Source organism: Ursus arctos, unplaced genomic scaffold (genome assembly GCF_023065955.2).
Source record: "Ursus arctos isolate Adak ecotype North America unplaced genomic scaffold, UrsArc2.0 scaffold_4, whole genome shotgun sequence".
Lineage (NCBI taxonomy): Eukaryota > Metazoa > Chordata > Mammalia > Carnivora > Ursidae > Ursus > Ursus arctos.
In genome coordinates, this window is record NW_026623056.1 from 28,380,168 (window position 1) to 28,407,150 (window position 26,983).

The following is a 26,983-nucleotide window of genomic DNA, read 5'->3' on the forward strand; positions in this document are numbered from 1 at the left end:
GTGGTTGGGAGGGAGGGTGGCTGGGCTGCTCTGGGGAGGGCCTGGGGTGCTGTTGTCTACACCCCTGCGGGGTGGGGTGTCAAGCTCACCAGCGGTGTTGGGGAAGCCTTGCATCCTAGACACACAGTGCTCTCTGTACCCGGGTGTAGTGTTTGCTTACACAGAATAGTACTCTTCAGATGTTTGTTTTTTTTTTTCCCTTATACAGTTCTTTTATGGGGGCGCCTGGGTGGCTCAGTCGGTTAAGCGTCTGCCTTCAGCTCAGGTCATGATCCCCGGGATCCTGGGATCGAGCCGCCTTGGGCTCCTTGCTCAGCGGGGAGAGTCTGCTTCTTCCTCTCTCTGTGTCCCTCCCCTGCTTGTGCTCTCTCTCCCTCTCCCTCAAATAAATAAACAAAACCTAAAAAAAAAATTCTCTTAAAATTACAAAATGATGTTCATCGTAACCAGTCAACCTATCGGAGATAATGTTAAGAGAAAGGTTGTTTCCCTCCCAGTCTTGAGGTGACCGGTGTGAACACCTGCCATCCTCTTCTAGCACCTTCCCTTTGCTCATGTATGTGAATTGATGATTGAAGTGCTTGCGTGTTTTTACAAACATGGGGACAGAGTTCATAATCTATTCCATGGCTTGTATTTCTCACTTAACAATAATTCATAGCTATTCCTTGAAGTCAATGCTTTTTAAAAAAAATTTAAATTCAATTAGCCAACATATAGTACCTCATTAGTTTCAGAAGTAGTGTTCAGTGATTCATCAGTTACGTGTAGCACCCAGTGCTTATTACATCACGTGTCCTCCTTAATGCCCATCACCCAGTTTCCCCATCCCCCCACCCACCTCCCCTCCAACAACCCTGTTTGTTTCCCAGAGTCAAGAGTCTCTCATGGTTTGTCTCCCTCTCTGATTTCTTCCCATTCAGTTTTCCCTCCCTTCCCCTACGATTCTCTGCAGGTCAGTGCTTTAAACTGTGCTTTTTAAACTAGTAGCTTAGCATTGCGTAATACGAATGTACCATAATTCATGGCACACTTGTCTTCTCTAGTCATGCTTTTACTCTCTTCTGTAAGAGTAGTTGCATTTCTTTTCTCATTGCTAGGATCTGTAGTTTTTTGTTTTTCCTTAACCAGACTGCCAGCTGTTTATGTATTTTATCTACCTCTTAAAGGATCAGCTTTTATTTTTACTTTTTAAAAAGGTTTTATTTTTAAGGAATCTCTGTGCCCAGCATGGGGCTTGAACTCATGACCCTAAGATCAAGAGTCACGTGTTCCACCTACTAAGCCAGGCAGACACCCTTTAGGATCAGCCTTGATTCTCTGTATCCTTTCTTTGTTATTTCATATTTTCATTTATTAAATACCCCTTCCTACTATCTTTTTTTTTTTAAAGATTTTATTTATTTATTTGACAGAGACAGACAGCTAGCAAGAGGGAACACAAGCAGGGAGAGTGGGAGAGAAGAAGCAGGCTCCCAGGAGAGGAGCCTGATGTGGGGCTCGACCCCATAACGCCGGGATCATGCCCTGAGCCAAATGTAGACGCTTAACGACTGAGCCACCCAGGCGCCCCTCTTCCTACTATCTTTTTATATTGATCTTTTTCCATCACATCTTAAGTTAAATTTTTTTTTCTGCCTTTTTCAACTAATGGAAGTATTTAGGGTTATACGTTTTTCCCCTTCTGAATGCAGGATTAATGTGCCTCTCAAGTTTTAGAATACAATATTCTCCTTTTCATTACTTTCTCGATAATTTGAAATTTAAAAAATTTGTTGTTTTGCCAACATGGCTCAAATTTGTTTCTATTGTATTTTGTATTTTTCTCCTTGTCGATTTGGAAGTTCTATGCTTTTTGATCTGAGAATAGTCATAGTCTACCCTTAGAAAAGCCATAATTAGGGGCACCTGGGTGGCTCAGTTGGTTGGGCCTCTATCTTCAGCTCAGGTTGTGATCCTGAGGTCCTGGGATCAAGTCCTGTGTCGGGCTCCCTGCTCAGCGGGGAGCCCACTTCTCCCTCTCCCTCTGCCCCTCCCCCTGGGTTGTGTTCTTTCTCTCTCAAAAAAATAAATAAAATCTTAAAAAAAAAAAGAAAAGCCATAATTATAGTTTTCCTGTAGTTCCCAACCGAACAGCATTGCTTACTATGTTCCTCCACCGAGCAAATATGATAATCTCTCTAACACGTTTACTTACCCACATTCCATCAATACCCTCACCTTTTATCCCCAAGTTCTTAGATTTTGAGAAGACAGTTGAATTTGGGGGCTGTTATTGCTTTCTCTCAAAGTAAGTCTCTTTGGTTTAAGAATCCTTACTTACTTTGCAAATTTCCAGTGACATTACCATCATGTATTTAGCATGAACAAAATATTTTTTTAAAGACTTATTTATTTAAGAGACAGAGAGAGAAAGAACATGGGAGGAGCAGAGAGAGGGAGAGAGAATCTCAAGTCGACTCTGCACTGAGGGCAGAGCTGCTCACGGGGCCTCAGTCCCACGACCCTGAGATCCCGATCTGAGCCGAAACTGAGAGTCAGATGCTTAACTGACTGAGCTACCCGGACTCCCCGAGCATTAGCAAAGTATTTTATGAAATTCATGGCTCACTACTGTTCCCTCTTCTTCGGTAGCTAATAACAGTAGAGTAAGAATGATAATGAGAAGAGCTAGTATCTCTCTAACCCCGACTATGAGCCGGATAGAGTTCTAGGACCTTACAGGAATTATCTCATTTAATCCTCACAATAACCTTTGAAGCAGGTACTATTATTACTTGCATTTCACGGATGAAGAAATGAAGCACAGAGAGCTTACAACACTTTCCCAAGCCCCACAGCTAGGACTGGGAGCCACAGGGTCTGGCCCTCGTCAGCTTTCATAGTCCATCCTCTTGACCACCCTGTCCTTTCTCACAGCCTCCAGAGGGCTTACCTGGTTGTTTGGTTCCTGGCCTCTTTGGGCTAAAAAGTGGTGTTAGGTGGAAACCTGAGAGAGGGGCTACAGGAAACAAAAGACAGCCTTTAGTGCTTGGGCCACTTCACGTGAGCAAATGCTGCTGTTCACCAGCTAGAAAAGCAAATAGTCGGTTGGAAAGTTCCAGGTAATTAATTGCACGGCACTAGCAGTTAGCATAGTATTTATGCAGAAAACAGGGATGAGGAAAGACTTCATGAAGGAGGAACGTGACTGAGGCCAGGGTGGAATTTGTTCCCTGAGAGAACAATGGGAGCAGAGCACAGTGATGACCGTGACCCGCTGGCCTGGGCGTTGGGGAAGGATCGAACCTGATGGGGAGAAGGGGGCTGAGGAATTACGGAGGGTGAGGTTGGTGTCTGATTTTCAAAGATTTATTTGAAATTGAGTTTTAAATATTTTTTTAAAAAGGTTAAATTATGACTTTCAGGCAAATATAAAATGTGCCAAAGATTTTATTTAACTCATTAATTAATGGGGGAGCCCGTCAGATGGTATTGATTACCTAGTTCCTGGTTAAGCAGTTTCATAAATAAGTGTAAGGATCGGATTGCCGAACAAAACTGGTTGATGTCTTACAGGACAACAAACCCGAATCTTTTGGGTTATCTGTTCCACTGGACGGGAGTTATTTGCATCTCTGCTGGAAAGAAATCTATAAATTGACAGTGACTTCACAAAGTCTGGGACATTTAACACGTTTAATCAATAGTAAGCAATGAGTAGAGCTAAGTACGTTCACCTAGAGAGTCCTTGGGTAGTCTTTGCTCCAGATGACATTGAAAGGATGTGGCTCCCTTTTTGTTTAAATTCTAAGTTTTAAGTCATTGTTGTTGTTTTTTAATAATAGTGACTCATAAAGAGATGGAGGAAACACTGGGGTCTGCTTCAGTGCCTTTCTAAGGCCCTGAGATGGGACCCCCTGTGTGCTTCTGTTTAGCTCTTTTTTTTTTTTTTCAAGATTTCATTTATTCATTTGAGAGAGAAAGTGCATGGGGGGGGCAGAGGGAGACGCAGACTCCCTGCTGAGCTGGGAGCCCGACTCGACTCCAGGGGCTTGATCCCAGGACCCCAGATCATGACCTGGACTCGGGGGCTTGATCCCAGGACCCCAGATCATGACCTGGACTCGGGGGCTTGATCCCAGGACTCCAGATCATGACCTGAGCTCAAGGCAACCGCTTAACCAACTGAGCCACCCAGGCGCCCCCTCTGTTTAGCTCTTGAATAACTCAGATGGAGAAGTGCCAAGTGCTCTTTGGCCCAGGGTCCCATCTCCTTCCTCCCGTGATCTTCTCACCATAGTTGCCACAGACTGGTGTTCGTGCTCCCCTCAGGAGGACGGTAGAGACGGAGATGAGAAGAAACGAGGCCCGAGGCAGGGGTCATGGGCAGGAAAGGCTCGCTGAGCCCCCCACAGTGGCTCCCAGGGGCTGAGCCCTGACAGGGGTGAGTGGGGCCCTCCGTGCCGGGCAGCTCTGGCCTGTGGGTTCTGGATGCTCTATTCTCTTGCCAACTCCGCCCCCCCGGCCGCTCTGTCAGTGTGTCGCAGGTGCCATGTACATCACCGGCTTTGCTGAGTCCGTCTCCGATTTGCTGAGCTTCCGGAGCATCTGGGCGGTGCGAGGAATGTCAGTGGTGGTGCTTCTGGCCTTGCTGGGGATTAACCTAGCAGGCGTCAAGTGGATAATCCGCCTCCAGCTGCTGCTGCTGTTCCTGCTGGCTGTGTCCACACTGGACTTCGTGGTGGGCTCTTTCACGCATCTGGACCCAGGTAAGCCTTCTGGATTCAGGAGAGGGCCTTCCAGGAATCTGCACTGCTTTCTAGTAGGTGTGAGTTTGCAAGGCTCCCCCCCAAGCGTTACCTACAGCGAGTGTACTCTTCCTGGAGCAGGTGAGTGGCCTGGCTGCAGAGGCCGGAAAGCCCCCCCTCACACAGGCATTTTCACTTAGCACATTGTCCATGTTTCTTTTTGTCTTCTTTCTGTTAAAAAAAAAAAGGGAACGTTTAGCCAAAACAAAGAATAAAGTAGAACTGGACTAGATAAAGATTAAATCCCTAACAGTAACTGGAAGAGTGGTAGGATATAGATTTGGAAGTAGGGAAGAAAACACATTTTAATTTTGTGTGTCATATTTTATTTCTTTTTTTTTAAGGATGCAAATATAACAAATGTTAACGATTATCATTTGTGGGAGATGGGGACAGATATAGGTTGATTACCTATAGTTCTTTTTATAGCCATTTTTTTTCGAAATAAAAATATGACTCCGTTAGCTGAGTCAAGAAGGAGAATAAACGACAGGTACACTGTGCACCATTTGGAAATGGTGTTTTATGTTGGGAACGAATGGGCCCCTGTTTAACTCTGAGTTTTCTGGGGCCTGGAGGGTGCTTGGCGACTCTAAGCCTAAATCCTTGCACTTTGAGTGGGATGCTGTTATCCAGGGCGCCTGTGCTTCGTAGCTTTGTGATCTGGGCTGGTTTGGCGTCTGAAGTCTTTGTTCCTCTCCAGAGTGCAGGGCTGTTTGTAGGGTGCTGTAGAAAAAAGATAGCTGCCTGATATTTCCCACTTCGGGGACTCTGGCTTTTTATGGCAATAGTGGCCAGGCGTCTACATCGGAATCCGGACAGGGAAAGGGAAATGGGGCCATCCTCTGTGTTAGAAAAGAAAAGAAAAAGACCCACAGCTCAAGCACCTCTAATGGTGGGAGCACTTGCCTCGTGCCAGGCCTTGTGCCGAGTGCTGCACGTGACTTACCTCATGCCATCCTTGTTCTAACCCCCCGAGGGAAGAACAGTGATACCCATTTTACAGATGAGGAAACTGGGGCTTATGCCATTCGTGCTGGTACAGGGCAGAGCTGGGAATGAAACGGGATCTATTCAACTCTACCGTGGTGCTGTTTCCCAGGTGGGAAGCTGTGCCGTCTTCCCACCAGCAGCTGTCTTTTTGTGACTGGAGCTCTGCTGTCCCCCATGAAGGCTGCCCGTGACACATGTCCTAAACACTCTCATCTTTTCATAAAAAACACTGGTTGCAGGATGTTCAGAATTCAGTTGGTACACTCTACTCTGGCCTTCCTAGTTTTTCATATTAAAATTCTTCTGTTGGAAACTAGTCACTCCCCTGAGCTCCGTGAGGGCCCCCTACATTCTGGCATCCTGATCCCCCTCCCAGAACCTCCAGACTGCCCAGGACGCAGCATCTGAAGGGTTAACCCCTGTGCAGGAGGGTTGCCCCCAGGACCCACTCCAACACTAAGGGCCAGTCCATGCGCTGTCCAAACCATCACTCGGCGCCCGGGCCCTGCAGCTTGCTAAACATTTGGAGCTTCTCCATTGGAGGGAAGGAGTGATTTGTTTCCTGGCCTCGCACCAACTGTAGAGACAAGCCCACATCCGGAGGGAGACCTGCTGGCTGCTTGGCTGTCAAACTAACTGTCAGTGGAGGCGAGGGAGTCTACCCCGGTCTCCCGTTCCTGGGTGCTTTCTCCCCCCATCCACGCGGTTGCTGAAAGAGCATAACTCATTAAATTGCAGGGTGCTACTCCTGGCCTCTTCGAAACCTCGCTAGGCTGCTGTGTTTTCCTTCTTCTCGATTAGAAGCTATCTTGGCTGCTCTTCTGTTACTCCCAAGTATTTCTCCTTCTTTCTGGTCAGTACATTAGCAGGGTGTAGTGTGAAGTGAAATTTATTTTCAATCATTTCCATGGAAACGGGCCCCTCTCGGATCTGTTTTTGGTATCACTGATGTTTTATATGTGCTATTTTCTTTGCAGTTAAAAATCCAAACTAAAACTAGACCATAAACCTTCAGAATGGATTTAGCAGAATGATTTCAGCTCTTTAGAAAAATGACAGGAACATAGACATTTGAAAAAAGACTGGAAAAAGGACTGGAAGGAACTATGCCTAAGTGTCAACAGTGGCTGTCTCTCTGCTGAGATTATGGGTGGCTATGTGATTTTATTTCTACGTTTCTGTCAATTGATCAGTGCTGCTTAAAAAACGAATAGGATGTATTTTGTAGAGCAGTTTTATAGAAAATTGAGCAGAGGGTACAGGGGTTCCCATGTCTTCCCTACTCCTGTTAATGTCTCGAATTCTTGTGGCATGTTCATTACAAGTGGGGAACCAATACTGGTAGCTTACTATTGCCCGAAATCCATGGTTTAGATTACGATTCACTCTTTGTGTTGTGCAGTTCTGTGAGCTCTTGCAAATAATAATGACGTGTATCCATCATTACAGTATCATACAGAACAGTTTAATGTGCCCGAAATCCCTGTGCTCCTCTTATTCACATGTCCCCCACCCTCGCTGCCCCCGGCCTCTAGACAACCACCGATCTTGCTCTCTCTCTTGTTTCGCCTTTTCTAGAACATCACAGTTGGAATCATACAGTATATAGCCTTTTCAGACTCGATTCTTTCACTAAACTATGCATTCAAGGTTTCTCTGTGCCTTTTGGTGACTTGATAGCTCTTTTTTTTCTTTTTTGCATCTGGCTGCTTTTATTTAGCATAATGTTTTTGGTTTTTTGTTTTTTAAATTTGATTTTCTTATTATTTATTTACTTGTTTATTTAATTTAAATTCAATTAATTAACATATAATGTATTATTAGTTTCAGAGGTAGAGGTCAGTGATTCATCAGTCTTATATAACACCCAGTGCTCATTACATCCCGTGCCCTCCTTAATGTCCATCACCCAATTACCCCATCCCTCCACCCCCCTCCCCTCCATCAACGCTCAGTTTGTTTCCTATGATTAAGAGTCTCTTATGGTTTGTCTCCCTCTCTGGTTTCATCTAGTTTTATTTTTCCCTCCCTTCCCCTATGATCCTCTGTTTTGTTTCTTAAATTCCACATATCAGTGAGATCATATGATAATTGTCTTTCTCTAGTTCCATCACAAGATTATTTTGATGGCTGTGTAATATTCCATTGCATATATATATATATATATATACCACATCTTTATACATTCATCCGTTGATGGACACCTGGGCTCTTTCCATAGTTTGGCTATTGTGGACATTGCTGCTATAAACACTGGGGTGCAGGTGCCCCTTGAGATCACTGCATTTGTATCTTTGGGGTAAATACCCAGTAGTGCAATTGCTGGGTCGTAGGGTAGCTCTATTTTCAACTTTTTGAGGAATCTCTATACTGTTTTCCGGAGTGGCTGCACCAGCTTGCATTCCTACCAACAGTGTAGGAGGGTTCCCCTTTCTCTGCATCCTTGCCAACATCTGTCATTTCCTGACTTGTTAATTTTAGCCATTCTGACCGATGTGAGGTGGTATCTCGTTGTGGTTTTGATTTGTATTTCCCTGATGCTGAGTGATGTGGAGCACTTTTTCATGTGTCCGTTGGCCATTTGGATGTCTTCTTTGGAGAAATGTCTGTTCATGTCTTCTGCCCATTTCTTGATTGGATTATTTGTTCTCTGGGTGTTGAGTTTGATAAGTTCTTTATAGATTTTGGATACTAGCCCTTTATCTGATATGTCATTTGCAAATATCTTCTTCCATTCTGTCGGTTGTCTTTTGGTTTTGTCAGCTGTTTCCTTTGCTGTGCAAAAGCTTTTTATCTTGATGAAGTTCCAGTAGTTCATTATTGCCTTTGGAGAGGTGTCTAGCAAGAAGTCGCTTCGGCCGAGGTTGAAAAGGTTGCTGCCTGTGTTCTCCTCTAGGATTTTGATGGATTCCTGTCTCACATTTAGGTCTTTCATCCGTTTTGAGTCTATTTTTGTGTATGGTATAAGGAAATGGTCTCATTTCATTCTTCTGCACGTGGCTGTCCAGTTTTCCCAACACCACTTGTTGAAGAGACTGTCTTTTTTCCATTGGATATTCTTTCCTGCTTTGTTGAAGATTAGTTGACCATAGAGTTGAGGGTCCATTTCTGAGTTCTCTATTCTGTTCTATTGATCTATGTGTCAGTTTTTGTGCCAGTACCATGCTGTCTTAATGATTACGGCTTTGTAATAGAGCTTGAAGTCTGGGATTGTGATGCCACCAGTTTGGTTTCCTTTTTCAACATTCCTCTGGCTATTTGGGATCTTTTCTCACTCCATACAAATTTTAGGATTATATGTTCCAGCTCTGTGAAAAAAGTTGATGGTATTTTGATAGGGATTGCATTGAATGTGTAGATTGCTGTAGGTAGCATAGACTTTTAACAATATTTGTTCTTCTAATCCATGAGCATGGAACATTTTCCATTTCTTTGTGTCTTCCTCAATTTCTTTCATGAATGTTCTGTGGTTTTTCTGAGTACAGATCCTTTTCCTCTTTGGTTGGGTTTATTCCTTGGTATCTTATGATTTGGGGGGCAATTATAAATGGGATCGACTCCTTAATTTCTTTTTCTGTCTCATTGTTGGTGTATAGAAATGCAACTGATTTCTGTGCATTGATTTTATATCCTGACACTTTGCTGAATTCCTGTGTGAGTTCTAGCAGTTTTGGGGTGCAGTCCTTTGGGTTTTCCACATAGAGTATCATGTTGTCTGCAAAAAGTGAGAGTTTGACTTCTTTGCCGATTCGGATGCCTTTTATTTATTTTTGTTGTCTGATTGCTGAGGACTGTGCTGAACAGCAGTGGTGATAGTGGACATCCCTGCCATGTTCCTGATCTTAGGGGAAGTGCTCTCAGTTTTTCCTCATTGAGAATGATATTCACTGTGGGCTTTTTCGTAGATGGCTTTTATGATATTGAGGTATGTTCCCTCTATCCCTATGCTGTGAAGAGTTTTAATCAAGAAAGGATGCTGTAATTTGTCAAATGCTTTTTCTGCATCTGTTGAGAGGATCATATGGTTCTTGTCCTTTCTTTTATTAATGTGGTGTATCACATTGATTGATTTGTGGATCTGAACCACCCTTGCAGCCCAGGAATAAATCCCACTTGGTCGTGGTGAATAATCCTTTTAATGTACTGTTGGATCCTATTGGCTAGTATCGTGTGAGAATTTTTGCATCCATGTTTATCAGGGATATTGGTCTGTAATTCTCCCTTTTGGTGGGGTCTTTGTCTGGTTTGGGGATCAAGGTAATGCTGGCCCCATAGAAAAATTTTGGAAGTTTTCCGCTCATTTCTTTTTATCACTGAATAATATTTTATTGTGCAATGCAACTCAGGTTTTTTTTTTTTATTCATTCACTTAATTAAAGGACATTTTGGTTGTTTCCAGGTTTTGGCAAATATGAATAAAACTTGTGTAAGCATTTGTGTGCAGGTTTTGTGAAGACAAAACTTTTTAACCCATTTGAATAAATACCTTTCTAAGAAACTGCCAAACTGCCTTCCAAAGCAGCTGTGCCATGTTGTATTTCCACCAGCAATTAATGAGAGTTCCTGTTGCTCCGCATCCTTGCCAGTGTTGGCTGTTGTCAGTTTCTTGGATGCTAGCCACTCCGATATGTATCTCTAAGAGTAGTATCTTGTTGTTTTAATTTGCAATTCAATAATCACATATGATAGTAAGTATCTTTTCATATGTTTGTTCGATATCTGTAGATCATCTTTGGTGAGGTGTCTGTTCAGGCCTGTTGACCATTTTTTAATCTGGTTATTTTCTTTTTGCTGAGTTTTAAGACTTCTTTGTATATTTTGGACACAAGCCCTTTATCACATATAGGTCTTGCAAATATTGTCTCCCAATCCGTGGCTTGTCCTTTTCTTCTTTTGACAGCGTCTTTTGCAGAGCAGAAGTTTTTAATTGTAAAGAAATCTAACGTCAATATTATTCTTTCATGGATCATGCTTTTGGCGTTATACCTAAAAAACTCATTAGTAAACCAAAGGTCATGTAGATTTTCTCCTATGTGATCTTCTAGACGTTGTATAGTTTTTTATCTTACATTGAAGTCCATGATCCATTTCGAGTCTGTTTTTGTGAAGGATGTAAGGTCAGTGTCTAGATTTATTTTTGCATGTGGTTGTCCTGTTGCAGCATTTGTTGAAAAGGGTGAATTCATTGCCTTTGCTCCTTTGTCAAAGATCCGTTGACTATACTTGTGTGTGTCTATTTCTGGGCTCCCCGTTCTGTTCTAGAGCTCCGTTGGTCATGGTTATCATCGCTTTCTAATGAACGCTGAGGTTGGGTAGTGTCAGGCCCGCAACTTTGTCCTTTCTCATTAGTGTTACTTTTAAAATCAGGGAACGAATGTTTTAAAAATACACTTAAGCCTCACTTTATTTCTATCCTTTTATTTAAATATAAAAGACTAAAAAAATCTAAACAGGCCTGGAATGTATAAAGTAAAAATGTAGAAAGTAAGAAAACAAAGTTTCCTCCTTCACTTCATTTTCACACTTCTACCCTCCCCAGGGAGCTTGGTACAGACATTAGTTAATTAGCAAATCACCCCAAAATTTAGTGGCACAAAACAACAATAAACATGTATTATTTCTTGCCTTTTCTGTGGGCCAGGAATTTAGGTATGGTGTGGCTGGCGGTCATGGTGCTGGGTTTCTCATGAGGTTCAGTCGGATGTCAGCAGGGGTACAGCCGTCTGAAGGCTGGACCAGGGCTGGAGGAGCTGGCTGGTGAGTCGGGGGTGGTTGTTGGCAGGAGGCTTCCATCCCTCCCCATGTGGTCCTTTCCCAAGAGCTGCTTACATGTCCCCAAGTCATGCAGTGGCTGGCCTCCCTGAGAGCAAACAATCAGAGAGCCCGTGCTCTATCCTTCACGTGATCTAGCTTCAGAAGTCACGTAGCCACGCTTCCGTCACAGTCTCTTTGTTAGAAGTGAGTCACTTAGTCCGGCCCTCATTCAAAGAATTTGAAGACACATTTTAAGCCACAACAGTAAATTTTAAAATCAGAAAAAAAAAATTTTAATACACTTAAATGAAATTATATTTCCCGCGCATTTCAGAGGCAAAATGTTTTATATTATAAGAATTCAAAAATACTGAAATACAAAATAAAAAGTGAAAATGCCCTCCCTTACTCTATTCTCCTGCTCCTATTCCCCAGAGGGAGATTGGTAAATATCTTTCCAGTCTGTTTTCTACACAGATACAAGTACATGTGCACACACATACACACAACATAGTTCTTTGTAAAAATGTAATCGGATTCTATTGTTTTGCTCTTCTTCCTCTCCCTCTCAGTAACATCATGGATATCCTGTGATGTCGGTACATTTAGGATTCCCTCATTCTTTCTTGACACCTACATAATATTCCGTATTACAAATCTAAGTACTTTATATTTAAACATTAATTTATTGATGATTACTTAGGCTTTTTCCAAGTTTGTTGCTATTAGAATATTGCTGACATGACTATCCTTTTGCACAATTTAAAGCTTATTTCTATAGGATCAAGGCTTATAAATAGAATTAATAGGACAAAGGTCAAGCACATTTTAAATTTTCTTAGGTTCTGCCAAACTGCCTTCTGATAAAGTTGTTCCATTCTGAACTCCCACTGGCAGTATATAAAAGTTATTGATTCCCCACACCCTGAACAATATTGGATATGTTCAGTCTTTTAAATTTCTGCCAAGGGTGCCTGGGTGGCTCAGATGGTAAAGTGTCTGCCTTTGGCTCAGGTCCTGATCCCAGGATCCTGGGATCGAGTCCCACATTAGGCTCCATTCTCAGTGGGGAGCCTGCTTCTCCTTCTGCCTGCTGCTCCCCCAACTTGTGCTTTCTCTCTCTCTGACAAATAAACAAATAAAATCTAAAAAAAAAAAAAAAAAAAAGATACTCATTTTGAGCCAAATTGCATACTCTGATTACTTTTTTTTTTTTTTTTTTTTTTTTTTGGTATCTTTCAACTTTTCCTGAAATTAAGCTCGCTCTGTGTATTAGTTTCCTAGGGCTGCCTTCACACATCACCACAAGCTGGGTGGCTTAAAACAACAGAAACATCTCAGCTCACAGTTCTGGAGGCTAGCAGTGGGAGAGCAAGGTGTGGACAGAGCCACGCTCCCTCCCCAGGCTCTTGATGAGAATACTTCCTTGTCTCCTCCAGCTGCTGGGGGCTCCAGGCATTCCTTGGCTCCTGGCCACATTGCTCCCACCTCTGCCTCTGTGGTCCCATGGCCTTCTCCTCCTCTTGCCTCTCCTCCATGAGTGACTCATGAGGACAGCTTGTTGTTGGAAATAGGTCCAATTTGGATAATAGAGGATGAGCCCATCTTGAGATCCTTCACTTAATTACATCTACAAAGACCTTTTTCTCCAAACAAGGCCACACTCATAGTTTTCTAGGGTTAGTGCGTGGACATGTCTTTTTGGGGCCACCATTCAATCCACTGCACTCCATTTTTTAAAATAATTTGCTTTGTTTTCTAGTTTTTAAAAATCACCATTAAAAAAATAATCCATAAAGTTTTAAGTACAGGCATTTTTCCCAGTTCTCCCTGTGTCACGTTCTCTCTTGGAGACCCCATTCTCACCTCCCTTCTGGATGGACCATCTCACACCAGGCCCACAACTCTTGTGCTGGTACTTGCCCTCACTGCCCCCAGATGTTGTCCCTACTGTCTGGGTCCCAAATTGTCCTCTTCTGTCCCTGAGGCAACATGTCCTTTTCCACTTCCACATGTGCTTAGTAGGAGATATAAAAATCTAGGCTGAAAATCATTTCCCTTAGAATTTTGAAGCCACTGCTCTACCTTCTGGCACTCAGTGGAATCCAGCAGTTTGGTGCTATGTGGGTTCCTTTCTCTTCCTCAAGTGCTTTAGGGTCTTCCCTTTTCCCTTGAGGTTCTAACATTTCATAATGGAAATTGCTATTCATTGACCTAGGGCACTTTCAATCTGGAATTTTCAATTATTTGTTTGACAGTTTCTTCCCCTTTGTTTTCTCTCTCTCTCTTCTTTTTAAATTTCTATTTTTTTCCTTGAATTCTGATTGCTTGGATGTTAGAACTCCTCCTTATTATTTTAATCTTCTCTCTTCTCTAGCTTATTCCTTTTCTCCATCCCTACTTTATGGGAGAGTTCCTCAACTTTATTTCCAAGGTACTGAATTTTTCATTTTGACTAGCCTTAATTTCCAAGAGCTCTCTCTTGTTCTCCGATTGTCGGTTGCAAAATCACAACCTGTTCTTGTTTCATGAACATAATATCCCTATTTGATTCTTTCGGGCTATAATTTATAGGAGTTTTATTTTCTTGCAAATTCTTCTGCTCTTTACATTGTCTGTTTTTTCTGTGCTTCTTTGTTTCTGTTATCTTGTTTTGTTCCCCGCGTTAATTGCTGCAAGCTTTCTTCAGTGTCTGCTAGTGCCTGGCTGTCCATTCATGTTTAATGAGGGGACACCGGTCGGCCCGGCCGATGGAAGTTCTGTGCGCAAAGGAGGGGATGGCTGTGCTGGGAGACACTGGGGGATGATCGAGTGGTGCGCTGGGCTGTGTCACCCGAGACTCCCAACTGCCAGTTTTTGTTGGTCTTTCCTCTGGTGCAGGTAATGTCCTCCAGAGAACTCTCTGGTCTCCTGCCACGGGCGGGTCTGGCTACCACAGTGCTGGGAACAGGATGGAGGTGGGGGGAAGGAAGGGGTTGGGGTTCTCACTGTCAGGGTGCAGACTTTCATTTAGTCTGATGTGTTTTACCTGGCACATCCTTCCCTCCAGTCAAACCCCTAAGTCATCCCTCGTCTTTCCATCCCAAGCCACTATGTCGTGTCTCTCATTTCGACTCCAAGCTACCCGTGACCGTGGACCTTACTCCTCACCTCCGCTTCCCGACCTCTCGTCTCTCCAGCCTGCACGCAGGCCCAGGGCACACAGGCCCTCTTCCTCTCCCCGCTCCCATCCCGGCTCTTCCAAAACAGCATCATTGCACAGGGCTCCCTGGAGACACAGCTACATTACTGTGAAAAGCTAAATAGCACGGCAACTTAATTTAAACAAGGCCCTCTCAAACATTTGTTTGGCTTAAAGCTCCTAAAATGCCATTTTGTTGGATTATATTTTCATTTATGTAAGATGTGTGTCATGCCAAAATGATTTTATTGCCACAGAAGTCAGGCAAATATAGATAAAATACATTTTAGAAAATAAAGTGACATGTGGCACATTTTAATTCTATCTTCTGCATTTAAAAATGAAATTATGCATCTCCAAGCTTCACTTTTTGGTTCTCTAGGCAGACTGTGGCTTAGCGTGGGTCAGCAGTCCCCTCTGGTCTGGCACGCTGCACGCCCTGCCCTGGCGCTCTGCCGGCTGCGGGAGATGGCTCTTGCACAGGGCACAGCAGGGGCAGGCCCGGGTTCTTCTCAGCCGAGGCTCGCAGGGGGTTCTGGTTCTGCCTTGTGCGGCTATGAGAAAGCCAGCTCACTGTTCAGGAGCTGAAATTACTGTACCTGAGGTGCCCTGGCCTTTCAAAGCCAGAACCTTTGCTCATTTCTTATTCTTGACCCCCTTTGTGCCACTGACCACTGTCTCGGTCCATTCAGGCTGCTATAACAGAACAGCCGAGCCTGGGGGGCTTCTAAGCAGCACACATTTATTTGTCACAGTTCTGGAGGCTGGAAGTCCGAGATCAAGGCACAGGCACATTTCCTATCTGGCAAGGGCCCGCTTCCTGGTTTGTAGAAGGCTGTCTTCTCACTGTGTCCTCTCATGGTGGAGGGCAAGGAAGGTTTCTGGGGCCTCCTTTATGAGGGCACTAAGCCCATTCAAGAACACTCCACACTCATGACCTCATCACCTCCCAAAGGCCCACCTCTAAATACCATCGCACTGGGGATTAGGAATTTGAGGGGGATACGAACTTTCAGCCTACGGCAACCACCATTGCTGACTTGAATCAGTCTTTTCCCATTTCCTGTCCAACACAACGCTGCCTGGCTCTCTTCTTAGCCTTCCTGTCCCTGGATGCAGGCAGGGGACCGTGGGTCAGTCGTCAGTGCTACTTTTCCCTGTGCTCCCTTCTCCGGACAGATCCTTCGGGCACTGTGGCTGCGGCTGCCCAGGGGGCTCTCACCTGCTTCTCCAGCTGTCTCGGACTCAGCTCCCCTGTCACCAGCTGCCATTCCATCTCTCTCTGGATGTGTGAACATCATCTTGAATTAAAGACAAGCAAAGCTGAAGTCCTGCATTTCTTCCTTTTCCCGTTATTTACCTCCTCCTCCTCACCCCCTCCCCTCCAGCCAAAGAAAAAAGCTCAATAAGCAAATAACTAGTTTATCTCCCAAATGCCTACACCATTTCTCCAAGTCTGGAAAACTTGGAGGGAACTTTCATTTCTCTGTGTAGCTTAAACTTTCCTACCCTTTTCAAGCCCCCAGCTCTCGTCTTAGATGCCATTTCTCATGTGGGGCCCTTAGATGATTTCCAAATCTGAATGTATCTTCCAGGACTTTCCCTTTGGTTGACTCTAGCCGTCCCCTATAGGAAGGCAACTCACCCTCCTCTTCCCTGAAGCCAGATTACTTTTCCTAAAACAGTGCTTTGCTTATGTGACTCTCCATCAGCTTTCTTTTTTTTTTCTCTTTTTTCTTTTATTTATTTATTTGACAGATTGAGAGAGAGAGCACCAGCAGGGGGAGCAGGAGAGGGAGAAGCAGACTCCCCACTAAGCAGGGAGCCTGATGCGGGGCTTGATCCCAGGACCCTGGGATCATGACCTGAGCTGAAGGTAGATGCTTAACTGCCCAAGCCCCCCAGGTGCCCCTCTCCAGCAACTTCCTATTATCTATAGGATAGAGTCCAAACCCAGTAGGTTTGCATTCATTAAGTTTCATGGTCTAGCCCCAAATTACTTGTTTGGTTGTATCTCCAACTCTGCACCTTCCCGAGCCCTCTTCTTCCCAGAAACGTATCCACTCGCTGGGTCATAAATACACATGAATGCAGCCCTGTTCCTATTTCTGGAATTCTCTCTACCACACTCTGCTTGACCTAAGTGCTCTCTCTTGGATGAAACGGTAGGAATTGTACATGAAGCTTTGTCTGACATCTGGGAGCTTCTGGTGGTCTTGAGCAAGGATACGTATTCTGAACCTCAGTTTTCTCCCCAGTAAAAGCGAGGAGAAAAATGTTTACAACACCAGGTTGCATTCTTGTTTGTGTGATGTGGCCGCCAGGCCCGTGGAGGTTGGCGGGGCGCACAGCCACGGTGGGGTGCTCAGACCCCCAGGGATGTTAACAAGGGCATTGGAGACTCTGGCTCCTCATTAAAAGTTTAAAAAATGCACTGATGAAATATTTCAAATATATACGAAATAATATAACAGATTCTCATTTATCCATCCCCCAAATGTAATGGATGATATTATGCCAGTTTTGCTTCAGAGCTCTCTTAAAAATAAAAATGTATAAAGGGGGCGCCTGGGTAGCACAGGGGCGCCTGGGTGGCACAGCAGTTAAGCGTCTGCCTTCGGCTCACGGCGTGATCCCCGCGTTATGGGATCGAGCCCCACATCAGGCTCCTCCGCTATGAGTCTGCTTCTTCCTCTCCCACTCCCCCTGCTTGTGTTCCCTCTCTCGCTGGCTGTCTCTATCTCTGTAGAATAAATAAATTAAAAAAAATCTTTAAAAAATAAAAAAAAATGTATAAAGCATTACAGATTACAGTTTAAGCTGTACTTTCTTCTCCACTCTCTTTTCTCCCCTAGGGGACCACAATCCTGAGGCTGATATTTGTCCTTCCCACGTGTTTTGATTTTTCTAACCTATGTAGATACCATATGATCTCTATTATTGTTGATCTCTAATATTGTTTAGTGTTTGAAAGGTTTTTTTAAAAAATATTTATTTATTTATTTAGGGGGAGGTTGGGTAGTGGGGCAGAGGGAGAGGGGGAGGGTCTCAAGCAGACTCTGTGCCGAGCGCAGAGCCCGACACGGGGCTCAGTCTCATGACCCTGGGACCATGACCTGAGCTGAAATCAAGGCAGACTCATAACTGACTGAGCCACCCAGGTGCCCCTAGTGTCTGAAAGTTTCACATACATTTTGTCATATTGCATGAACCGTTTCGCTTGGTAAATATTAAATAGTGGACAAATGAATAATTTTGTAATTGGCTTTTTTCACCCACCATATTTTTGAGATTTGTTCACGTTAGGTCGTGTCATACCATTTCTTTCATTTCAACCGCTTACAGTGTCATAGGAGACCCAGACAAGTAAACAGTTACTAAGCAGTGACAAGTCCTGTGACAAGGGTTTCCAGGGGGACTCCCAATCCAGCCTGAGTCAGGAAAGGCTTTCCAGAGCAGATAACCTCCGAGCTCAGTGTTAAGGGAGTACAAGGTCTAGCCAGAGGAAGAAGAGAAGAAAGCACATCTTGCAGTGTATGCAAGCACCCAAGAGCCTTCTGTGCTTGGGAAAACAAGAGAGAGCCTGGAGCGCGAGGAGGGGCAAGCGGAGCAGGTCGAGGCAGCTCCTGAAAGCCTGGGCTGCCCCACGACAGGGCTTGGGCTTTATCTTGGGGCAGTGGGAAACATGACTTTGGTTTCATATTTTAGAAAAATTGCTCTGGCCGCAGTGTAGACAAATCAGTGGCTTGAGATAGGGATGAAGCATGGAGGCAGGAAACTTGTTCGAGAGGCTGTTTGGGTGATTCAGGAAAGCAGTGATGCTGCAGGGCCTCTGGGGATGGGAAAGGGGGGCAGATGAAAGACAGGAAAGGGCACCAGGCGATGTGTGCATGGGGCAGAGGGAGGGGACACGGCTGACATGAGGCTGGCCGGCCAGTGGCAGCGGGCACTGGGATCTGGGAGGAATCTAGCAGCAGGAACAGATGTGGGGGTGAGGGAGAGGTCAGCGTCAGAGTTCAAGCGAGGTCCCAGGGGGGCTGATGAGGAGGAGGTCGCAGAGCGTGGTGGCCCAGGGCCCCAGGAAGCGGTCGGGCCTGGAGGGAGCGTCGTGCTGGGTGTGGCAGTGGGTGAGGCGCTGGCACGGGCTGGGGCCGTCTGGGAGAGCGTGCTGACCTTGAAGCCAACAGCACGACGCTTACCAAGATGGAATTTAATTCACCAGAAGAAGCATTTTTTACTGGTCTGTATTTAAACACCACCACCACCAACAAAAACCTCTTCTTTGACAGAATTCCTAACATACAAAGCAGGTAACCTAAAATGAATATTCTTTCCCCAAGAATACACCCCAGAATCTCTTCTGCTGACAGTTCCCTGTTCCGTGCGGGATATAACGAGCACATGAAATGTTTTGGCTGCCCCCCTGGAACTCGTAGTCAGCCTGCCCTTGTGGGAACTGAGGACAAGGCTTGGGGTCTCCCTGGGATGCACGGTGCCTGGCATATAGCAGGTGGTCAGTGAATGTTTGTGCAGGAACGAGCACACCGGGTGAAGGATGGCGATGCCAGACCGTGACCTGCTCTGCCCCGGTGCCTCGGCGGGTGCCCCCGCTCTGGGACGTCTTCCCTAGGGCCCCGGTCTCCTCCTGAGATGAAGACAGTGGCCCAGCTACCACCACAACCCTATCGGATCATCTTCCCAGCCATGGGTCTTCCCGAGCCTTCCCTGTGGGCTCCCTTCCCCCTGTGGTGGGAGGGCTTCTGTGCAGAGCTCGGCGGGAAGGGTTTTCCAGGGCTGTGAGCGAGGCCTGCCTGAAGGAAGGGTTTTCCAGGGCTGTGAGCGAGGCCTGCCTGAAGGAAGGGTTTTCCAGGGCTGTGAGCGAGGCCTGCCTGAAGGCCTTGCAGTGCCCAGGGTGGCCTCTGTGTGGAGTCATGATTCTGGCTGTTTGTGTTCTGGCCTCTGAGGGCTCCGGGAGCCTCGTCCCGGGGCAGCTCGCTCGGTGTTTCCTCTCTGCCCACGGAGGTGCTAGGAGGAAGCGCGAACCCTTTGTCGGAATGGCCTGTGGTGTCCTGGCATTACCATTTTCCTTTCGGGGCGGTCGAGTAGGTTGATGCTGTACTGAAAGCTTTCGCAGCCGGCACCTCCCGTGACCCTCACAGAGGACGCTGTCGGGGCGGCTGGCCAGGGCTCCTTTCTCCATCTCACAGATGCCCGAACTGCGGCCCGGAGAGGAGGTAATTTCTCGGTACCCAGCCCTCCCTGGTCCAGCAGAGAGGACCGGAGCCTTCTCGGAGACTCTGATCCCAGCCTCTGTCCCAGGGCTTCTCAACCCTGCCCGTGCGGCGGAAGCAGCACCCCAGACCAAGCCAGTCCGCACCACCGGCCGGGGCCGCTTGGTCTGTTTTCTAGCTCTCCAGGTGATTCTGCTGTGCACCCAGGCTGGAGAAGCCCTGTCGGCCTAGCGTCTGTTTTGCTGTCTAACAGACTCAGTGGAATGAGAGCTGACCAGTGGGGAGGCCACGTGCCGCCGGACTGCTCAGGCTGGCAGAGCCCTGGAGGTAGGACCGAAGAACTCACCGCTCTGAGAGCCGGCCCAGGGCAGAGACCCGACCTCTTCAGTTGGCCCCTGAAGGCAAGGACTGGCTCTTCCTCGGCCTTTCTCACTTGACCAGCACTCAGCTGAAGGCCCGACACAGCACAAAACCTGCTGATGGGTGTGTGGACGTCTGCGGAAAACGTAATGAGCACCAACTCTGTGTCAGGCACTTTACATCTATTATTCTATTTGATCCTTGAGTCAACCAGGTGATATGGGTGAGATGGTTCTTCCCATTTCACAGACAACAACGTTGAGGCCCCAAGAGGTGATGCAACTTTCCTGAGAAAGGAAGTGTCTCAGCCAAAATGTGAACCCAGAGCTCCTGACTCGAAAGCACGATTCTGCAGTGCTTCCAGGCACTTCCTGGTCTGGCATGCTCTTGGAGGAGGGTGGTGGGGCCGTCCTCCTCCTTCAGATCTAGGGGATCCAAGAAACTGCCAGTCTTGGCTCGGCCCTCCCGTGCCTGGTCGGAGCTATTGAACGGGTCAGAGCTTGAAGGGGAAGCAGGAGATGAGCCAGAGGACTTTAGCCAAAACATGGTTCCCGAATGCCACGGGCACTGCGGTGATAGACAAGGTCAGCTGACTAGGACCCAAGTCAGGGCAGGGTATGGTGTCTATCACGACAGGACCTAGTGCTCCCTCCTGGATCCGCAGGCCTACCCCCCGTCTTCTGGAGAGCACAGGGGTGACGCCAGTCTGGGAGCCAGGCTGTTCAGCCCTCAGCCCTCCACCTTGTTGGCCTCAGGCCGTCTGACCCTAGCAGGCCTGAGAGTTTCTGCACTTTCTCAGGTGACTCCTTGGAAAGTCATGCTAACTCAGAAAGGACCAGGACCACAGAACCCCTAGTGGGGCCAGCGGACCACCTGCTGGAATTCGTGGCCACAGTAAAAGCGATGGGAAGCATCCCTCTTGCAGACTTCTCCTAATCTTTTCCTTTTCTCCCCATCCCTTTCTGACTCCTTTCCCCCTCCCTCATTTCCTCGTTTCCTCCTTTGATCTTCCCTCTTTCCCTCTACCTCTATTCACGACTGGATCCTTTGAATGAGCTGCTTTATTGGGGTTTCTGGCCCAGCCTGGGGTCCTCATTACTGCCCTAATCCCCCTTTGCAGAACACAGATCTTGCCATGATGAATAAGTTAGTTACTATCCAGTTAAAGACTTGATCCATTGTAGACGTAATGAGCAGGCTTTTGGAGGCTTTTTGCAAAATCAGGCAGCGTTGATGATTTAGGCTTGAAAACTTTATGTGTGCAGTAGATCAGAGCCCAACATATATGCCAATTAGCATGGCCAACCTTCCAATGAGTTGCGACAAGACATGTTCTTGGGACCAGAAAGCAGACCTGGATCCAGAAGCCCTTGCTGGCGCTCAGGGAGAGGTGAGGCTCAGGAGGCGAGCTGGGGCTGCGCGATCCACTGCGCTTGCCCTGTTTGTCATGATGTTATCTTAGGGACTCTGCTGGTGGGATCAGTGTGGGAGTGCAGAGACGTGGTTTCCCTGAGGGCCCCAGACGAGTCTGAGGTGCCCAGGGCTGCCCCCCCCCACCCCCGCTGGGGTCCTGTTGTAACAACACAGGTGCCCCTGGAAACAGGGATACATCTCAGTCCCTTTTTGTCCCCAGCTCCAGAACAGGGCTCTATATCAGCAGATGCTCGATGTTTGTTGAGTGACTAAATGAAGAATCGGATAGATTGAGGCTCTGGAATGTGACTGGAGGTGTGGACAGCCTTGGCCCCTTCATCTCTTATCTGCAGTCACCTAGGAGACGGGCTGCTCCCCAGGCCTCCCTGCCGAGAGGCGCCGACCTTCCTGTTTTGGCAGCAGTTCTCAGGTATTCTGTCTGCCCAGGCTGCCGCTGGCGGGAGGAACCACAATGCCTGTGTGGAGGGCCCGGCCCAGGGCGGGGTCAGGTTGCAAGTTCAGTCGAATGTCTTGGAAAGGAGGAAGGAAGGAAGGGTTGCAGCTGAGAAGAAACTGGCTTTGAAAGTTTTCCTCCTGGATTTTTTGTTTGCGAGGAGTGGAGATGCTTGGGGAGGCGTTAAAGACTTGACCAAAGAGCAGAGATGAATGCCTGGTGCAGTCGGTGTGTAGGTCTCACCTGTGGCAGGTGACAGGGAGAGTTTTGTCTGGGAACGCCTGCGCGCTGGAAGGACGCCACGGGCTCTGGTAGTAACAGCTCTGTAGCCCTTAGAAAAAGAAAAAAATATATTTTTTTTCGAGAAAGCACATGTGCTTTGTATTATGCATATCCACGGAGCGTGTGTGTCCAGATGGCTGGGACAGGAGTCTCCTGACCCATTCTTTCCGACTGTGCAGGTTTGAGAGAAAGACCAGGGATCTGGCAATGTTGGCCAGAAATTCCTGTAGGTCATCTGGAATCCGGTTGGGTATTTGCTGATGTGAAACATACACAGACAGTCAGATGCACTACAAATGAGTCAAAGAGCAAAGCCAACTTGACCTTGCACAAGATCTTCCCTTGCTCCTGAACCACACACCAAGCAAGGCACTTATTAGGGGGTCTGGGAACACGGATTCCTATTTGTTAAAAAATAGACAATTGTTTTTCATTAGGCTTTTCCAATTACAGCACATAGGATTGCAGTGACCTCATTTTTGACCATTGGCCAATGCATTCAGCTGTCTGGTGGAATAATCTATTAACTGGGCACCTGCCAATTGTCTGCAATAGGAACCAGTTGAGGCATATGTTTTAAAAAGTGATAACATTGTTACAGGCTCTGCCTAGACATGGGGATGGAAGCCCAAGCAGGCCAGCACCAGCGCTGAAGTCAGTTTTGGATGATGGGCTGTGTTTTCAGAAGCCTCTCTGTCCCGCAACTGACCTCCCTTCCCCCCCCCCCGCCCCCCCGCAAAGTCGATGGTAATTAAGGGCAAACCAGCATGCGCTTAGATTCCCTGAACTTGGGTATGTTGAATCTGGGTGATGTGCCTGATGCTGTGGGTGAGGAACAGAGAGGCTTGAGTGGCCTTTGCTGGGTCACACAGAGCCGCAGTTGGAAGCCACGTCTCCCAGTGTCCCATCCATACCCCACTGCGGCCCTGAGTCCCACGCGCAATCTGTGTTTACAGGGAGCCATCGCTCGCAGCCGTGGGCTGACTCGGCCGCCGGGAGGCCCCTTATGACGCTAGTTGGTGAGGCAGGGAGCCCTGCTGTTTGCAGCTACCTGCAAGCCAAGTATGCCATTTTTAGGGAACCACGTCTCAGTCCTGAGTTGAAAAGGCTTAGGCAATTTGTTCCAAACACCACCTGCTTCATCCCACCCCGCGTCTGCGAGCAGCAGCCAACTGGACGGCGGTGGTCATTGTGGAACACCGGGAGGCCGCGAGGAGAAGGACCGACCACAGCGAGTCCCCGCACCCCTGGACTCTTTGAAGGAGATGACTTCTTTTGTAGAGAGATCGCTGCCACACAGAGTAAAGAGTTGCGTATCTATATAATAGCAGTAACGATAATAACATTTACTGAGCACTCAGTATAGTCGGGCGTTGTGTCATGTACTGGACGTGGGTCTGTGCACTCACTTCTCACAACGAGAGGCAGGAACTATGGCTGTTCCCATCTGACAGATGGGGAGGCTGAGACTGTGCACAGGAAGTGGCTGCCTACGGTTGCCTTAGAGTGGGAAGTGAACCCAGACAGTCCGACTCCAGAGCCCAAACTCCCCATCCCTACACGTGATGCCTCCTAAGTCTCTTGGGACTCCAGACTTAGGCCTTCAGCCAGAGATGGGGGACTTCTGGTTCTTGACTTGATTTCATCTGGTCTTCACATCCCTTTTTAAGAGATGATATGATTTATGCCTGAAACTGTGAAAATGCAAAGGAGATTCTCAAAGCTTTTGTGAAAGCTATACTCACATCTCACAGCATGGATCTCTTCATAAAAATAAACAATTATGTTTTTCTCTATAAAATGAAGTGCAGCACTTTGCAGAGAAAGAACACGGAAGGGGAGATCTCTAAACAGGAGGGAGATACATTAATGCTTCCAATATTTACATGAGAATTACTTCCTTAAACGTTATTTTATCCTAAAACATATAGCATATAGGAGACTGTATAAAACATACACGCCAGTTAAAGAACAGCAGAGTGTCACCAGTGCCCAATTTAGGAAATAGAAGTTTGCTGGTCCCATGAGAGCTCCCTGCTGGCCCGCCCCACGCGCATCTCCCTCCATCCTCTCCAGAAGTAATCGCCGTCTGATTTTTGGCTCTTCAGGTCCCTGTCTTTCCCAGGGTTGTGGTGTGTGGCAGGTACTAAATACCTGGAGGGATGCTTTGGGGGACAGAACCGCCCTCTGTTTCCACGTCTGAGCTTCTCATCGCCATCCTTAGCCCTTGGCAGTAGGTCAAACAGAACAATTCCCTGGGGTGACTCAGTAGTCTGAAGAGGGGAGAGCAGCAACTTCATGGTCAAGTTCATGGTCAAGATGAACCAAACACGTGATTCTGAGATAGGCTCACCCTAGTGTTCTGACCTCAGATTAAAAATTAGGTGCGGTGTCTCCAGGGAGCTTGGTGACAAGGGCCCTCAACATGTAGTCACATTGCTTCAGTCTAGGTGGTCACCCTGCACCCATGGGCAGAGCTGTCGGCCTGGGATCTCTATTCACCCTCCTTTATCTTTCTTCTCTGTTGGATCTCCTGTTTCTGAATCCTATGTCATTCTGATCTGCTATCTCATTTTGATGGAGGTCGTCTTCTAGTAACTTCTTTTTTTTTCTTCCTTTTTTAGAGAGAGAGAGAGAGTATGAGTGGGGGTGGGGGGGCATAGGAAGAGAGAATCTTAAGTGGGCTTCACACCCAGCAAGAGCCCAATCTCATGACCCTGAGATCATGACCTGAGCCAAAATCAAGAGTCAGATGCTTAACTGACCGAGCCACAGAGGCAGCCCATCATCCCGTAACTTCTTGAGAAAGAGCTCATGGGAGATAAATGGTTTGAGATTTCTGTGTCTGAAAATTCTTTTTCCTGTGCTCCCATTCGACTCACAGTTTGGCTGGATATCAAATTCTAGGGTGGAAACTATTTTCTCTTAAACTTCTGATTGCTTGTCGTCTGGCTTCTAGTATTGCTGTTGAACAGTCCATTCTGATTCATAATCTTCTATATAATCAATAAACTAGTAGGAAGTTCGTTCTGTTTTCTGAAATTTCAAAATGATATGCTCACCCGAGGTTCTCTTTGTATTATGCTGGGCACTGGGTGGGCTGTTTCTGGTCTTGTAATGTATCTTTCAGTTCTGGGAAATCATCTTGAATTATTTCAATGGTGATATTTTTCTAGCCTTTTTTTCTCGCTTTCTGGCAATTTTACTATTTGGATATTGGACTTTTTATCACCTTATTTTTATCTTTACTTTCTGACAGATTCCCTTTGCTCAATCTTCCATTCCTTCAATCAATTTTCTTACTTTGCTAAACTGTTTTTAATAATCAAGACCTTTTTTTAGTTTTTTAAATGTTACCTTTCATTTTATTGTTTTAATAACATCCTTTTTTTGGGGGGGGGGTTGTTTCACGGATGCCATGCTTTCTCTTAGCACTCAGAGGATTTGTTAATCTATTTTTCAAAGTTTTCTTATCTTTCATAGTTTCTGTTTCCCCTGAGCTGCCTTTTCGCTTTCGTTTGGGTCTTTATCGTCCATATCAGAGGGATTTATCAGATATCTGGTCATTCTTGGCTTTCTGCTCCTGATTAAGAGTAGAGGAGGGGCGCCTGGGTGGCACAGTCGTTAAGCGTCTGCCTTCGGCTCAGGGCGTGATCCCGGCGTTCTGGGATCGAGCCCCACATCAGGCTCCTCCGCTGGGAACCTGCTTCTTCCTCTCCCACTCCCCCTGCTGTGTTCCCTCTCTTGCTGGCTGTCTCTCTGTCAAATGAATAAATAAAATCTTTAAAAAAAAAAAAAAAGAGTAGAGGAGAAAAGGCTGATTGGAAGTACTGAGTGCACAGCTGAGTCTGGTCAGTTTTAAGCGGCTAAGATAGTCTGGGTGGACTAGGTGTTGGGGACCCTCTCCCAGGATCGTCCTCTTAGGCGCTTCGTGAATTGTTTCACTTTCTCTAGAGAGGTGTCTTCCAATCTGCCTGCCGGATGAGTCGGGCCACCCTTGTGGGAGTTGAGCTGGGGGAAAGGATTGGGTATTCAGGATTCAGTAAACATCGGCTTGACTTTCCTCAGCTGGGCCTGGCCCTACCAGTCTAGGTTGTTGGTTTACCTCTCTGGAGAATAAATCGTAGACTTGTGCGGGCCAGGAGCACCCGGAGCCCGGGAGCATGAGTAACTTCCCAGACAGTCCACCTCAGTCTTCCTGGTTTTAACCCACCTCCTCTCTCTCCCACGGCCAGACACCTGGGGCTGCCCATCGGAGACCTTGGAGAATTTTGTGGGGTAAATGAGGTTGATTTTCAGCTTCCCTTTGCCAACTTAAGATTCCATTTTCTCACGTCTGATCTCAGTACCACTGGACCATCCACTACGTTTTAGCTTGCAAAATGTTGTTGCCATTTCCCCCATACTTAGGAACTGATAGTCTTTTAAAAGCCTCTGTACTATATATTGGCGGGATTTGGGGAGGGATCAAATTTCAGTCCGCCATCTTACTCCAGGTCTAGTGTTAATATTTTTAAATGACAAA

The 26,983-nt window shown here is 46.5% G+C and overlaps 1 protein-coding gene across 1 annotated transcript in view; it reads left to right on the forward strand.

Annotated features, from left to right (window-relative positions):
- Positions 1 to 26,983, forward strand: part of SLC12A8 (solute carrier family 12 member 8) — a 118,648-nt gene that overhangs the window by 15,962 nt on the left and 75,703 nt on the right. The window contains exon 6 of the mRNA XM_048215063.2: positions 4,520 to 4,751. Coding sequence (XP_048071020.2) covers positions 4,520 to 4,751 — 232 coding nt within the window. The remainder of the gene's footprint in view (positions 1 to 4,519; positions 4,752 to 26,983) is intronic.